This window comes from Neolamprologus multifasciatus, chromosome 12 (genome assembly GCF_963576455.1).
Source record: "Neolamprologus multifasciatus chromosome 12, fNeoMul1.2, whole genome shotgun sequence".
Taxonomy (NCBI): Eukaryota; Metazoa; Chordata; class Actinopteri; order Cichliformes; family Cichlidae; genus Neolamprologus; species Neolamprologus multifasciatus.
This window is the reverse complement of record NC_140450.1, coordinates 11578433-11592696: the sequence shown is the minus strand read 5'-3', so window position 1 is coordinate 11592696 and position 14264 is coordinate 11578433. Positions and strand designations below refer to the sequence as shown.

Here is a 14264-nt window from a genome sequence, read left to right as displayed (position 1 = left end):
TGGTTTTGGACCAGGGTAGGGATCAGGTCATGGTAAATGGCCTGCATTTGTATAGCGCTTTTCTAGTCCCTAAGGACCCCAAAGCGCTTCACACTACATTCAGTCATTCACCCATTCACACACTGGTGATGGCAAGCTACATTGTAGCCACAGCTGCCCTGGGGCGCACTGACAGAGGCGAGGCTGCCAGACACTGGCGCCACCGGGCCCTCTGACCACCACCAGTAGGCAAACATGGGGTTAGTATCTTGCCCAAGGATATTTGGCATGCAGCCAGGAGGCAGCCTGGGATCAAACCACCAACCTTCTGATTAGTGGCTGACCTGCTCTGCCACCTGAGCTACAGCCACCCGACAAGGTCAAGGTCATGAGGTCTGGGGACTGGCCAAGATCCCCTTGAGGCATCTTAAGACTGGAGAGACTGGAGAATCCTTTCATGTCCTAAAAGAGGGGGAAAAACATGAAATTAATTTTCATGTGTCTTCTTAATACTCTTAAATGTCTTGATGCATTCTCAATCATCCAGGAAAATAAATCTCCAAAAGTTGATTCTGTTCATCTGGACGTAGCGTTTTCTGGGAGAAATGTTTCGTCACTCATCCAAGTGACTTCTTCAGTCTCAGCTGACTGCAGTTTTCCCCAATCTTATAAACAGTAAATTTGCATAATGACTGAAACCAGCCCACTGAAGGAACAATGGGCTGTGAGGTCAGTTCCTTAATCATAATTATGCAAATTCTCATGACCATTGATCAACAACCACTGACCAAAACCCACTGATCAAAGACCACTGATCAATGGCCATGAGTACCATTCACAGAGAGTTGGGGAATGGCTGCAATCACAGCATTGTAAGATGGCGAAAGATGTACCCTTAGACCCCCTCCTCGATTCAGAGATGGTCTTTCCCTTTTCACGTAAATGGCCTCCTTGACTCCACGCTCAAACCAGCGTTCTTCCCTGTTTATAAGATTGGGGAAAACTGCAGTCAGCTGAGACTGAAGAAGTCACTTGGATGAGTGACGAAACGTTTCTCCCAGAAAACGCTAGGTCCAGATGAACAGAATCAACTTTTGGAGAATACTAGGGATGCAACGATACCAATTTTTTCAAACCGATACGATACCAATACTTGGATCCGAGTACTTGCCGATACAGAGTACAAAAACCAATACTTCTACCACACACACACACACACACACACTAAATAAAAATGACCACAAAAAAATTTCAAGTGAAAAATAAGCACTTCTGTTAAATTATTGCAGAGTCTCCACATTGTAATTTAACAGAATATCACTGAACTATTGGCACTGTCTCTAGGGGATGTCCCCCTAGTGGCCAATCTAAAAAACTACAACAAAAATGACAAGCCACCCTCTGATTTATGAAATAAGCTAGTATCGGTTCATGGTATCGGTTAACTTTTACAAGTATGAGTACACGCACATTTTACAGTATCGGCCCCGATACCCGATATCGGTATCGGTGCATCCCTAGAGAATACCCTTAAATGTTTAAATAATCAGGTGACACAGGTTAAGCAAGGTATAAACTACGATAAATCCTCCCATAGAGCTTTGAGGGTGACCACGGAGCCAGCTGGTTTCCTGTTAGAAACTTAGATAAGCTTTGTTCCCTCTTTAAAAGAATTTTCTCTGGAGACATTTACTGAAGCTGTTCAGTGGAACAAAAAGGGAAATAAAACATGAGCCTGACCTTTTGTGTGCATTTAATTGTTCTGGTGATCTGACATGTTTCCCTGATAACCTTCAATATCCACTTCACCGCTCAGAGTTTAATCTGGAGGCCTATGCATGCCATATGTTTGCATGTGTGGACTGTAGAGTAAAAACTCTGGGTTTGGTGGGCACATTTGCATACACTCCTGACTATGCAAACTACTGCTTTCTCTCCTCCTCGTTGCTGATTGTTCTTAACCTAAATGCTGTGACAAATGCAGCAAGGCCGCACTCTCGTACATAAACCTCAAATGCATATTCAATTATTGAAATTTGTTTGAATGGTTAAAAGTTTGCATACTGTAGGAAGCACATGTCCATGTCCATGGGACATAAGTGCATCCGGTCTTCCACACTGCGTAACATAGACTGGCGCACACACAAATATTGACATTGCTTCAGCTTGCATGTTGGCACGCTGACAAAACCTACATTGAAAGCAAAAGGTATGAGCATTGTGCCAAACCTGCTTTTGAGAAACTGTTTGGTTTTTTGTTTTTTGTTTTTTCCTGCATGCTCTGGCAAATTGGGATAGTAAAATGTTGATGTGAAACTCTTTGTTTTTGTTTAGGTGGTGGTAAATGGAGTCAGCGGTGCCAGTGGTGACCAGGACACTGAGAACACAGAGCTGATGGCCATCTACACTAAAGATAATCAAGGAGGCGAAAAGGTAACTTAGGAGTGAAAACCGTCAAAGTGAATTCCTCATGAGTTTTTATAGTCATCTTAAAGGATTGTTTTGAAAGAGCCAAGTCACTATTTTGGCACAATGACTCAAAAAGCTTACTCATAAAGTGCTTTTGTTGACTCTGTGGTTTTTTGTTTGTTTGTTTGTTTTTTTGTTAGCCATGCTCAGCAAAACAATTTCAGTGGTTTCCTTTTTTTCCCAACTCGTCTTTCGCCTACATACTTGAGATTGTTATCAGAGACTGATTTAATAATAAAGCAAACAGCCCTCAATGCTCCACTGGTCTGAAGACCTAGTGATGTCTCTGTGATGTGTAGCAAAGTTTGCTTTGTTTCTTTAAAAATCACATCCAGTAAGTTTTAATAGATGCTTTTCACCTTTTGTTTTGAGACAACAAAAATAAGTAAGCAGAGTTTGTATCTATTCTAAAAATGCTGACCTTAAATGTTATTGAAAAGGGGTATGCAAATCTTAAAGAAGTCTTTATTTCTCTAAAATGTTCTTCCCATAAAAGGCTGAATTTACACTGATGGCCTAGCTACAGGATGTAGATCAGGGAATGTATAACCATGTCTTACATTGTTTATAAAAACAAGCCAATGTGAGCTCTGACCTCCATTTTTTAACAGTAAGTGGCAATCATGAAGCTTAAAACCTGTAATTATGATAAGTATCCATTCATGGGTTTTCCCTGAAAACAAAAGCCATATCATTATAAGTAAAACCCTTTCATGTGATTCACTATTTATAGTGTAAACATCTGCTGTAAACATGCTGTTGTTTTCAATTCTAATCTCCAAAATAGAAGTTAGAAAAATTACATTTTGTTGTTCTGTTTTCCTGGTTTATTTATTTTTTACATAAAAACTTTAACCTCATTGTAGTACAGAAAGATGCTGATGAGATATTTAGTAGAAAAGACCAACTCATCAGAATGACTCCTTAGCTTCCTCTGTGGTTCTCTGCTCTCAATGTCACCATGACACTGCACTTTTCTGTAAGGGGGAAATTTACCACCTCTGGTATTTTTCCATTCATAAAATTCCACAGATCAGCTCAGACATGTTCCACTGACGTAACATGTAGCAATTATTTTCCAGTACATGTCATATAGCATACATGTAAAGAGAAGTGTAGATTAACAGGATACAGTTTCTTTGCGTTTCATTGTCTGTGTAGAGCTCTGTCTGAGACATTTAACAGTGCTCTCCTCAAATCTGCTCTGACACGTTTGTCTCTTGCACTAACACAACATGTGGCAGCTATTTTCCTGTACATCCTATGTAAAGTACATGCACTGATGCAAAGGAAAGTGTGGATTACAATGATAATAATACTGTTTGTTTCATTATGTGTGTAGAGCTCAATGTCTGAGACATTGGACAGTACAGACAGTATTGATGCAAGGAGGTCGGATATGATCTACACCATTGAAGACACCCCACCCTGGTATCTCTGTGTGCTCTTGGGATTACAGGTAAACCTACACATTAAATTGTTTTAACCTCCTAGGACCCTGCGTCCACATATGTGAACATCACATTTTGGGTTATTTAGACCAAAGTACTCAATTTTGCTGTACAGGGGCCTGATATCCACTTACGAGGACATTATACTGCTACTGTTTTATCGGAATTTTAAACGAATATCCTCATATGTGGCTCTCATTTTTCTTAGAAACAAAAATTAAGTAGAAAAAAATATATCTGGTAATTCTTTGTTTTTACATTCATGAGGACTCAATCAGCCCAACTATCAAAGAGAAATTAAAAATGCATGCCGTGGAAGAGTTTGGGTCTCAGGAGGTTAATATGGACTGAGAATGTCAAATACACACTCTATGATACAGGTGTGGCAGATGCTTTTTAAGCTATGTTTCATGTCAGTGACGTCTATTTTTTTTTTTTTTTTTTCTTCTGTCCTCTTAATCCAACTGTGCCCAGAATATAAATCAGTTTAATAATCTGCCTGTTAAGAATGGTTAGCTGATGCATAAATGCTAATATTAAATTAAATTAACTGTTCAGTTCACCTGAGACTTCTTTGTGGTTTGCACAGGTAAACAGGCTAAACAAGCTTTTCTTTAGATTTGGGAATTTCCAGGTGGAGCAAAGTGGGAGCGGAACTGGATTGTCCACTCCCGTAGTAGAGAACTGGATGACTGGTACCCTGATTATAAATGGGGAAATAGACTAATCTGTTCTGGGAATATGGTAACCATATAAACAATGCAGATAGTTTCATTTGAGGGTCAAAGACTTCCCATTATATTTCCCATTCCATTTTCCACTTATGAGCCTAAAGGAGTGATGGTGAGGATCCAAATTATAAAACTAAACATTTGTGCTTTGTTATCGGGGGGCTTTTTGGGAAGGGGGTGGACTAAATTTCTACAGTAGATGGTGAAAAAAAACAGGAATGACCTTCTGCCATCTTGTCTTTCCAGCACTACTTGACATGTTTCAGTGGAACCATCGCAGTGCCGTTCCTCCTCTCTGAGGCGATGTGCGTCGGCTTTGATCAGTGGGCAACCAGTCAGCTCATAGGGACCATCTTCTTCTGTGTGGGGATCACTACCCTGCTACAGACCACACTGGGCTGCAGGTATGCACACACACCTCTCTTCACCTGCTGTCTCTCATTCCTGAGTAACTGTGAGTGTGTTTAGGCGTTACGTGAACTGAGTAAATGAATTACATCTTTTTAATTTAGAGCTGCAGATTAGTCCAATTTGCATCCACATAGATAAGCACTACTACATGCAAGCTTTATTTATCTTTTACGTGTAGTTTCTAGCAATAACTGATTAACCACGGACATGTCCTGGTCAGTAGTGACTTTTCCAGGAGGGATGGCCTGTTTACCAGTTTAGATGTGTGGAATGATTCGCTTTGACCCACTTTTTCAAGAATGTATTGAGTTTTGTCTTCATACTTGTTTTTCTGGAAATACAAAGAATTTAACTCTTCATTTGGTAACGGTCCCTCTGCACTATTTCTGCACTTTCTACTTTTGTTTGTTATTTACGACGAACATAAAATCAGACATGCTTAATGTGAGGTATGTTTTGTAATCGGTGATTCACCCTTATTCAACTCTTAAGGTTATATCACTCCTATCACTTGCCAGAAAATAATGACTGGTATAAAATGTTATCTGTTGTCATGGATATTATCACATCTCTGGGGTCTGTGTTTTAATGAAAGTTGAGTTATGATGGCAAGAGGTGCTGTTTTTCTTTCATAAAGAAGGAGCAGTTGCGCGAGAGAACCCTGGCTCGTTTTCTTTCTTTCCTTTTTTTTATTATTAAACCTAATCTTTCAATCTTGTTGTGGAAGAGTCTTGGTCTCGTTTTCATGCTGCGCAGCAGCAGCAACACCGGCCAAATCACCTCACTCATATAAACCCAGACAGACGCGCACACTGGCTGTTCATTTTAACACTGACTCAATGACTTTTACTGATACTTTGATGGAAAGGAAAAAGTGTGTGAAAGTTATCCTGCCTCCTCCTTATCTTTTATTAACAGACAAATGGTGGCTTAAAAATTAGCACCTTGTAGAAAAAGATATACACGCAACACATTACACGTGGTCACCTGTAAATCTCTAATCAGACAATCACATTAAGGATGCAGTTAGTCATCCAAACACAATGAGGAACTGATAACATTCCACCCAGCTGCGTGACTTCAGTGGCAGTTTGGGTATTTCAGAAACTGCCCATTTACTGGGGTTTTACACACGTACACACACACAAAGCACAAATTTCCAGAAAGGTTTGAGCTGAGAGAAAGTCTCAGGTTACTTGTTAGAACTAAGGTAGGCATGTGAGCATCAACACATCAATCCTTGATGTGCTGTAGCAGTAGAAGGCTACTCTAGAAGCGATACACAAAGGATGATTAGGAAAATTTATGCCTGCTACACTCGCATAAGCTCACACTCTGGCGTGAACATGAAAACATGAATCTAACCTATGAGCTGTCAACAAATTAGGCTGCTGCTGGTGATGCGATGGTGTGTGGACCCTTTTTATAGCTTACTTTGAGCCTCTCAAGTCCAGGTGAAGATCATTTAGCACCACAGCTTACCTCAGTGTTGTTGTTGACCCTGTTGTTATCCTATTCACAATAACCATCTTCTAGTGGCTGTTTTTGTCCGGCTAATGCACCTTGTCACGAAGTTCGTATGATCTCAGGCTGTTTGTTTTGAAAGCAACAGTGAGTTTACTTGACTGAAATAGCCTCTGGAGTCATCGGATCTCAGTGCACTTCTATAGGCTCAAATTGTGGTCATAAATATTTTGTACTTGTAAATCAGGATTTGTATGTGTAAAAAGAATTTGTGTGTGCGTAAAAACGTTTTGTGTGTGGACTTGGCCAAAAAATACGTGTGCAACTCTGCACTCAAGTTCCAAGTACGGATTTTGACCCTATTTTTCTTCCTTTCAGCTGACTGGTCAATGTCATGTCAATCACAAATTTAACTATTTAACTGTTGTCCTCCTCTTCTGGGTCTGTACTTTCATTTAAAAAAAATAGTTTTTAGGGATGGAGTCACTGGACAACAGCACAACCCCAAGTAAATTAAAACCCTCTGATGAAACCCTTTTTAACAACTAATAAATTAATAGCAACTACAGCTGATACACTTGGCCAGTTCCTCCACTATTAACTGTAATACATGAAAAATTAATTGGGGCTGTCATATTTTCAGAAAGTGATTGAGTCCTGAATTATCACTGATTTGTGCAAGCTGAGCAAACAGCCTTACGTTTATTGGTAATTTTATTAGCCCATTGTCTTGTCCTTTTTTTCCACAACTTATTTTACAGACAGTTCATGTGGACATATAATGGGTCAAGCAGAAAGTGAAGAAGCTGCCCCCTGTTGGACAATGTGGCAAACTATTTCAGACACTCTATACAACTTGCATTTTAACATTTGAGTTTAGTCCTCATTTCCATTTAGATGTTGATATGTTTCTGTGACAGAACAGATCTGGAGACTACAAAACTGACAGATCTGCAAGGGTTAGTGGTCTCCAACGTCTGAAGACATAGTCTAACAATGTAGTGAAAATATTCTGTGTTTTAGGACCACAACAGTGCTTCATCCCACTTTTCCCATAATGCATCCCACTAAAATCTGGTTGCCTGGTAAATATCTACATCTTTCAGTGTCTGTGCCAATTATCAGCCACAAATGTAATGTCTCAGCATCAGGCTGAGGTTAATATCAGCTTTTGATATCAGCAGAAAAGGACAGATTTTTGTTTTGTTGTTTTTGTTTTTTTTGGTTGCTGATTAGGAAAAAAAAAAATTTTGCAAGTACAGAATTTACTTTTTAAACTAAAACGTTTAAAAAGTAAATTCTGTACTTGCAATTTTTTTTTTCCTGTGAACTGATGAGTTTCTATCAAAATATAAACTTTATCTCCAGTCTTACATGATGCTATAAATGCCAGAAAAAGGATCATTAAATATGTAGATTGTATACGTTTACTGATTGTGTAGTAGAGTGCTCAAAAACATCTAAAACATAAATCACATGCTCAGTTTTTGCTTTTTCATAGAAAAGATGGGGAGGGGGGAGACTGAAACACAGTCTGGTCTTTTTTTTTTCTTTTCTTTTTTTTTGTTAAGCCCGTCATTGTTGCCATACCAGCAGCTTCCCCTCTCGCAGTGCTGCCCTGATGTCACAGACGGTGCTTATCTGTCCATCTCTCAGTGGATTAGTTTCTCCAGAGAAATGTCACTGAATGGAAACCACTAAGGGAGGGAGAGACAGCAATGTGTATCTGTAATAGTCATACTCCATCACATCTGGACTGTTTATAATGTACCAGATAACTCCCTAACAATGAAGAAAAAAAAGAGGAAATGAAGAAAAAGGCAGATCAGCATGAACAAAAACTGTTATTCTAGCAACATATTTTATGTTGCTAGATTATTTATGCATATCCCAGCCCATCAGTCCTCTGGGCCTCTCTCTGTTCATTAGAATGTTGGTGCTCAAAATTTAAATATTTCTTCACCTGACTATTTCTCTAACTGCACGTTCAAACCTGTTAACAAGCCTGGTTACAGACACATTCATCCCTGCTCAGATTTCTTCAGCTATCAAGTGACTGACGCGATCGTATCCACAGTGATAGACTGAATGCAGGACGGGGGGGAAGAAAAGGTTTGGAGATGTGTACTGAGGAATGACGCAGAAGAACACGTGCAGAGCTGTAAAGAGGTGGAAAGTGGGTGGGGGTGATATGCAGTAAAGGTTTCTGAGTCATCGTGCCAAGTGAGGTCAATCAAAAAGGGCATAATGCTTTTCCAGGAAAGGTGAAAGTGTCTCTTTTTACCCAAAGTGTCCTGCTTGTGTGCACAGCTGCTACCTGCAAACATGAGACTTGTATACACAGAAATGTTTAGTGATTTGTTTTACAGTTACACATTGAAGCACACATGAAGCCTACATGAAGAAACAGATTTTAAAAATGAAATGCAAAGAAAACACTACAGCAATATAATAAACATTGATTTGTATATTTGCACTGACAAGAAGCAGCTGTACATAAAACACTGACTTTTAGTCGAAACAAACAGATGTGCTGCCAATTCATAATTAGCGCTTATGAAATCTCACTTCCTCTTAAGAAACATTTCCTTTTTCCTTCCCACTACCTCTCCTCTTTTTAACTGTCCAGGTGTATTCTCATGCAATACTGTCAGTGATGTTTTTAAAAAATGGAAATCAAGGTCAGGTGGAGCAGCATGTGGGGGAGTTCTTGTGAACACTCATCTAATTTTGGCTCACTGAAACTAAAAATGATACTTGGTCTAGTCTAGTTTTTAATGATTGTACTGCTAGGGTTACAGATCAGAAGTTCTTAATTGAAACCAGATATGACTAAAATACCTTGTGACCCCCTGAAGTTTGGCAAAAATGTCCCAAATGTGACTAATTTTTAAACAGCCACACTTCCTGAACTATTTCTACAACTTTGATGAAATTCAGCTTATGTGAAGTCTGTTTTTGACCCTTGTCAAAACATTTTATGCAGCTAGTGAAAGTGTTTCACAGCACCTCAGCTAGATGGGGTATCTCACCCTAGACGAGCAGGGTTTGGCTCCAATTAAATTATGAATTGAGGCTGAATAACCCTGTTTTTAAATTGTGAACTGTCAATAAATACATTTTGAAAAAGGTCATGTTTTTGTTCAGTACATCAAAACTAACCAGAAATGGTTCTCTTATTTCTTAAAGAGATGGCTTAGTTGGTTTAGTGTTTAATATCTAAAGTGAGCTTTTCATGTTTTTCAGGCTTCCTTTGTTTCAGGCCAGTGCTTTCGCCTTTCTCGCACCAGCCAGAGCCATCCTGTCACTGGACAAATGGAAGTGCAACAACACAGGTGAAGAGAGGACTGTCATCTATCTTTACTTTACAATATATTATATCTGAATGGTCTGTCTGGCTTTCAGTGGGAAAGCTTTGCAAGGATCTGTGATTTGTTGGTTTCTGATTGCTCATCTCCTCGTCTTTTTCCACAAGCAGATATTCCAGCATTAAACGGTACAGAGCTCCTCCACACAGAGCACATCTGGCAGCCCAGGATACGAGAGGTAAGGCAAAGAAACATGCACACGCTCACACATACATTCACTCACACTGTTCCAAACCACATCTTTGTGGGAAGGGGTGACTGACTTTACTGCAGGTTTTTTCTAAATGTTGTTGAGCTGCACTTAAATAACACATTTTTGAACAACTACATTTGAAAAGTATGTCTGTTAAGCTGATGTTTAAAAAGGTGAACATTGTATATATGCTGCTAAAATAGAGACATTACTGTTTTCTATATGTCTGCAGGGTTTGGGTTTCTGTGACACATGCTCTTAATTTGTGTTAACCTTTTGCATTTGCGTAAGCCGGTTGAGTAATTGTTTGTTATGTGACACGTGAATGAGGCGAAACTCAATCAGACTGAATCAGATTGTTGAATGAAGGAACAGACGTTTAATAAAATGTGACAGAGGAGAACAAAAAGACCAGGCAAACAGGATTATCGCTGTCAGTGCTGCCAATTCTGTTACCTTGTGCTATACAATCACACAGTGTTTGCTTTTAATTCATAAATTTGAGGGTTTTTATTTAATGCTTAAGTACTGATATGTGCAAGTACAGTGTAAACAGACCTAGTTAATACTAAGCAAACTGACAGTGAGCAGTCTCACAATAGCCTCACGTATAAAACCTTACTTTGTGTTTTGATTTATGAAAATGTTAATTTTGCATGAATCTTGATAGGTAAGTAGGTATGTATGTATATATACACACATATACGTGTGTGTATGTATATACATATATGTCAGCTCTCATATTTCTGCAGAACAGAAATGTATTTATTTATTATTTATTTTTGTTTTGACAGATCCAAGGTGCCATCATTGTGTCATCCATGGTTGAGGTGTGCATCGGCATGCTGGGTCTCCCCGGGATGCTCCTGAAATACATCGGACCTCTGACCATCACTCCCACCGTGGCCCTCATCGGCTTGTCTGGTTTCCAGGCTGCAGGGGAGAGGGCTGGAAAACACTGGGGCATTGCTATGCTGTAAGTATGGACACGCCAATGTGTCCTCAATAACAGTGTCTTTAAAAAGAAACTATCTAGAGTCTGTTTGTCTATGGGAAAACATGCCATCGGTAAGTCAAAATTTCGGGTTAGTATCTCAAAAGTTCAAGGTATGTCTGAGTTGAGATGATTCTAAATTTTGAGTTACTTAGCAAGTTTTTTTTTAAATTTCACTTCTTTGTTTTCAGTTGTGGAAACAACATAGTTTTCCTTTTAAATGTGTATGTCATGATACATTTAGAGGTACATTTAACTTTCTTTTTTTTTCTTCTTTTTTTTTGATGACAGCTGTGGTGTAACATTGTGGTGCTTTCCAGGTCCATATAAATTATATTCCTATACTCTACTATAGAAGCGTTGCATGATTTACAGTTTAAATAAAATATCCCTATTTATCTCATACTCAACTTTGGTTCAGCCCTTCTGTCCTAGCGTCTCTCCCTTTAAGACAGCTTTCTGCTGATTGGCTGCCCCTCACAGACAGAAGGTTGAAACAGCAGGTGGGTGGGTCTTCTCTAGTTAAAGCCAGACCTGAGTGGCTAAGATGACCACACTAAAACTTAATCTAGAAAGCACCTAACCCTGGATCAGGTGGGCTGTGAAGCTACAGAGGGCTGACTCATGAAGGATGATGCACTTCATAATGTGACGTTCAGGTGGTGTGACATCAGCTTCTGCTGTGTCATAGCTGTTTACACTGTAGCTCGAGGGCCTCTTCTCTTGCCCACAGGGATTGAGGTATTGTGGCTGTAATTGCAACTAATTTCTTGGGCCGTTAGGATAATTGTTTGGCTCTTAAGCCTCTGGAGTCCTTGTCAGACATAGGCAGGACTTAAAGGAATATGTTTGCAGAATTGGTTGTCATGCAGAGAATATGCGGTATAACATGTCACCACTAAACTTAGGATTGGTTCTCTCTGCAGGACTATCTTCTTGGTGCTGCTCTTCTCTCAGTATGCCAGAAATGTTCACTTTCCTCTGCCCATCTACAAAGCCAAGAAGGGCTGGACATCCTATAGGCTCCAGGTCTTCAAAATGTTTCCTGTAAGTACACAACATGCTGTAAGTGCCTGTATACAAACAGTGTCTAGACTTTTTGCTTTCATTCCAATTATTAATATTTTTCTCTCTTGTAAGTCACAAATTATTCAGCAGAGCAAATGTCTTTCTACCCAGGTGGTGTCTGAGCACTGTGTAAATCAGTCTTTCTTCCCCCTGCTGGTGAAGTGATTAAAAACACCATTAAATTATTTATTTGCTGCTCTTAATTTAATTTATACCTTTTTCATGAAACGATCTCAAATTACTTTTATGTCTTTTTATTGGCCTCAGGTCTTATGCTGCAATGCTTTTAAACTAATTATTAAATGAATTTTTTTTTCCTAGTCCAAATGTGTAGAATGGTTTAGTCCACATGTGAAGTCAGACAGCATGATGTGAAGAAAGCTGTATCCAAAGAAGATCCAAACACTCACCTCCTGATGTATTAGTTTATTAGCTTCTAGGATAAACGGGTCTAAGTTATAACCAAGGCAAATTTAATTTAATAAACTGATGCATACACCCCAAAAGGTCATGATTTCTTTTACATACTCTGCATATAAACAGATAGCTGGAGAGAAGTAATAAAAACATATACAAAAAGGGTAAAGGGTGTTGTTGTTTTTTTTCATGTTTTTAATGTTATGTAAAAGTCTGATAAGCTTTTTCTTTTCTCTTTCATGCAGATCATAATGGCCATTCTCGTGTCGTGGCTGTTATGTTTCATTTTCACTGTGACCGACGTTTTCCCACCAGATAAGGACAAATACGGTTTCTACGCCCGCACAGATGCACGTCAAGGGATCCTCTTAGTAGCACCATGGTTCAAAATCCCCTACCCCTGTGAGTGTGTTAATGAAGAGGAAGGTCTACAAATTGTATATATGCTGTAGACTGACTATAGAAATATAATATGAAAGTTTAAAGTTGGCATTAAGCATGATGATGGATAAAAATACCAGCATGTTTTACCTCTACAGTCCAGTGGGGCGTTCCCACGGTGACGGCTGCAGGTGTGATCGGTATGATGAGCGCTGTGGTGGCCAGTATCATCGAGTCAATTGGAGATTACTACGCCTGCGCTCGGCTGTCGTGTGCTCCTCCGCCTCCCATCCACGCCATCAACCGGTAACCTTTGTTTTTCCACCTCCTTATTCGCTCTCATACTTCAGTAGTTCGTCACAAACAGCTCAGGCAGTTTACTGTCTGGTCCGAACTATAATTATGATGTTTTTTTGCCTCTGCAGGGGAATATTTATAGAAGGAGTTTCCTGTGTGCTGGATGGTCTTTTCGGGACAGGAAATGGCTCTACTTCCTCCAGCCCAAATATAGGCGTCCTGGGAATCACCAAGGTAACACACTATATGTTTTGGGGGGGGGGGGGGGGGTTTATTCTTTATTTACTTTTTCTGTGTTCATGTTACGTGCTCTTTATTTAAAAAGGTGTTTTAAAAGTCTTAATTGGTTCTCCAGGTGGGCAGCAGGCGTGTAATCCAATATGGAGCTGCCATGATGCTGCTGCTGGGGCTCGTGGGTAAATTCAGTGCCCTCTTCGCCTCTCTGCCTGACCCAGTCCTGGGAGCGCTGTTCTGCACCCTGTTTGGTATGATTACAGCAGTGGGACTGTCCAACCTGCAGTTTGTCGACCTCAACTCCTCCAGGAACCTCTTCGTCTTGGGCTTCTCCATCTTCTTTGGCCTGATGCTGCCGAACTACCTCAAACAGAACCCACTGGTCACCGGTGAGTGCACGGAAGGGAAATTCAGTCACTCATTTTCACTTTTACAAGGAGCACCAGTAACAGTAGGAGAGTGCTGTGGGTCAGGAAGTAGTTGTTTGTCAATCAGAAGTTCAGTGACTTCTCCAGTCCAGAGATTAGATCTGTTTAACTTTGTGTCAGTGCTGTAACTTCAAAAACAAATTGTACTACATTCACAACTTCTGTCTTTCTCAGGCATTGTTGAAATTGACCAAGTGCTAAATGTGCTCCTCACCACTGCAATGTTCGTCGGAGGGTCTGTCGCATTCATTTTGGACAATACCATCCCTGGTAAGGTTTTTAATTTCACTAGTTTGAACAAGAATGAATCTGTTTTCACATTTAATAGTGTTTTAAGTTATTGCTGCTTGAGAAAGTGATGGTAGTTTGTTGGAGCGTG

General features: G+C 39.8%; 1 protein-coding gene across 8 annotated transcripts in view; it reads left to right on the top strand.

Annotated features, from left to right (window-relative positions):
- slc23a2 (solute carrier family 23 member 2) overlaps window positions 1-14264 on the top strand; it is a 42406-nt gene that overhangs the window by 22494 nt on the left and 5648 nt on the right. For all 8 annotated transcript variants that reach the window (XM_085179088.1, XM_085179085.1, XM_085179086.1 and 5 more), the window contains 12 exons: window positions 2314-2412; window positions 3791-3907; window positions 4877-5034; window positions 9752-9840; window positions 9984-10051; window positions 10861-11042; window positions 11987-12107; window positions 12791-12947; window positions 13085-13232; window positions 13352-13457; window positions 13579-13846; window positions 14060-14155. In XM_085179088.1, the coding sequence (XP_085035214.1) occupies window positions 2314-2412; window positions 3791-3907; window positions 4877-5034; window positions 9752-9840; window positions 9984-10051; window positions 10861-11042; window positions 11987-12107; window positions 12791-12947; window positions 13085-13232; window positions 13352-13457; window positions 13579-13846; window positions 14060-14155 (1609 nt within the window). The remainder of the gene's footprint in view (window positions 1-2313; window positions 2413-3790; window positions 3908-4876; window positions 5035-9751; window positions 9841-9983; window positions 10052-10860; window positions 11043-11986; window positions 12108-12790; window positions 12948-13084; window positions 13233-13351; window positions 13458-13578; window positions 13847-14059; window positions 14156-14264) is intronic.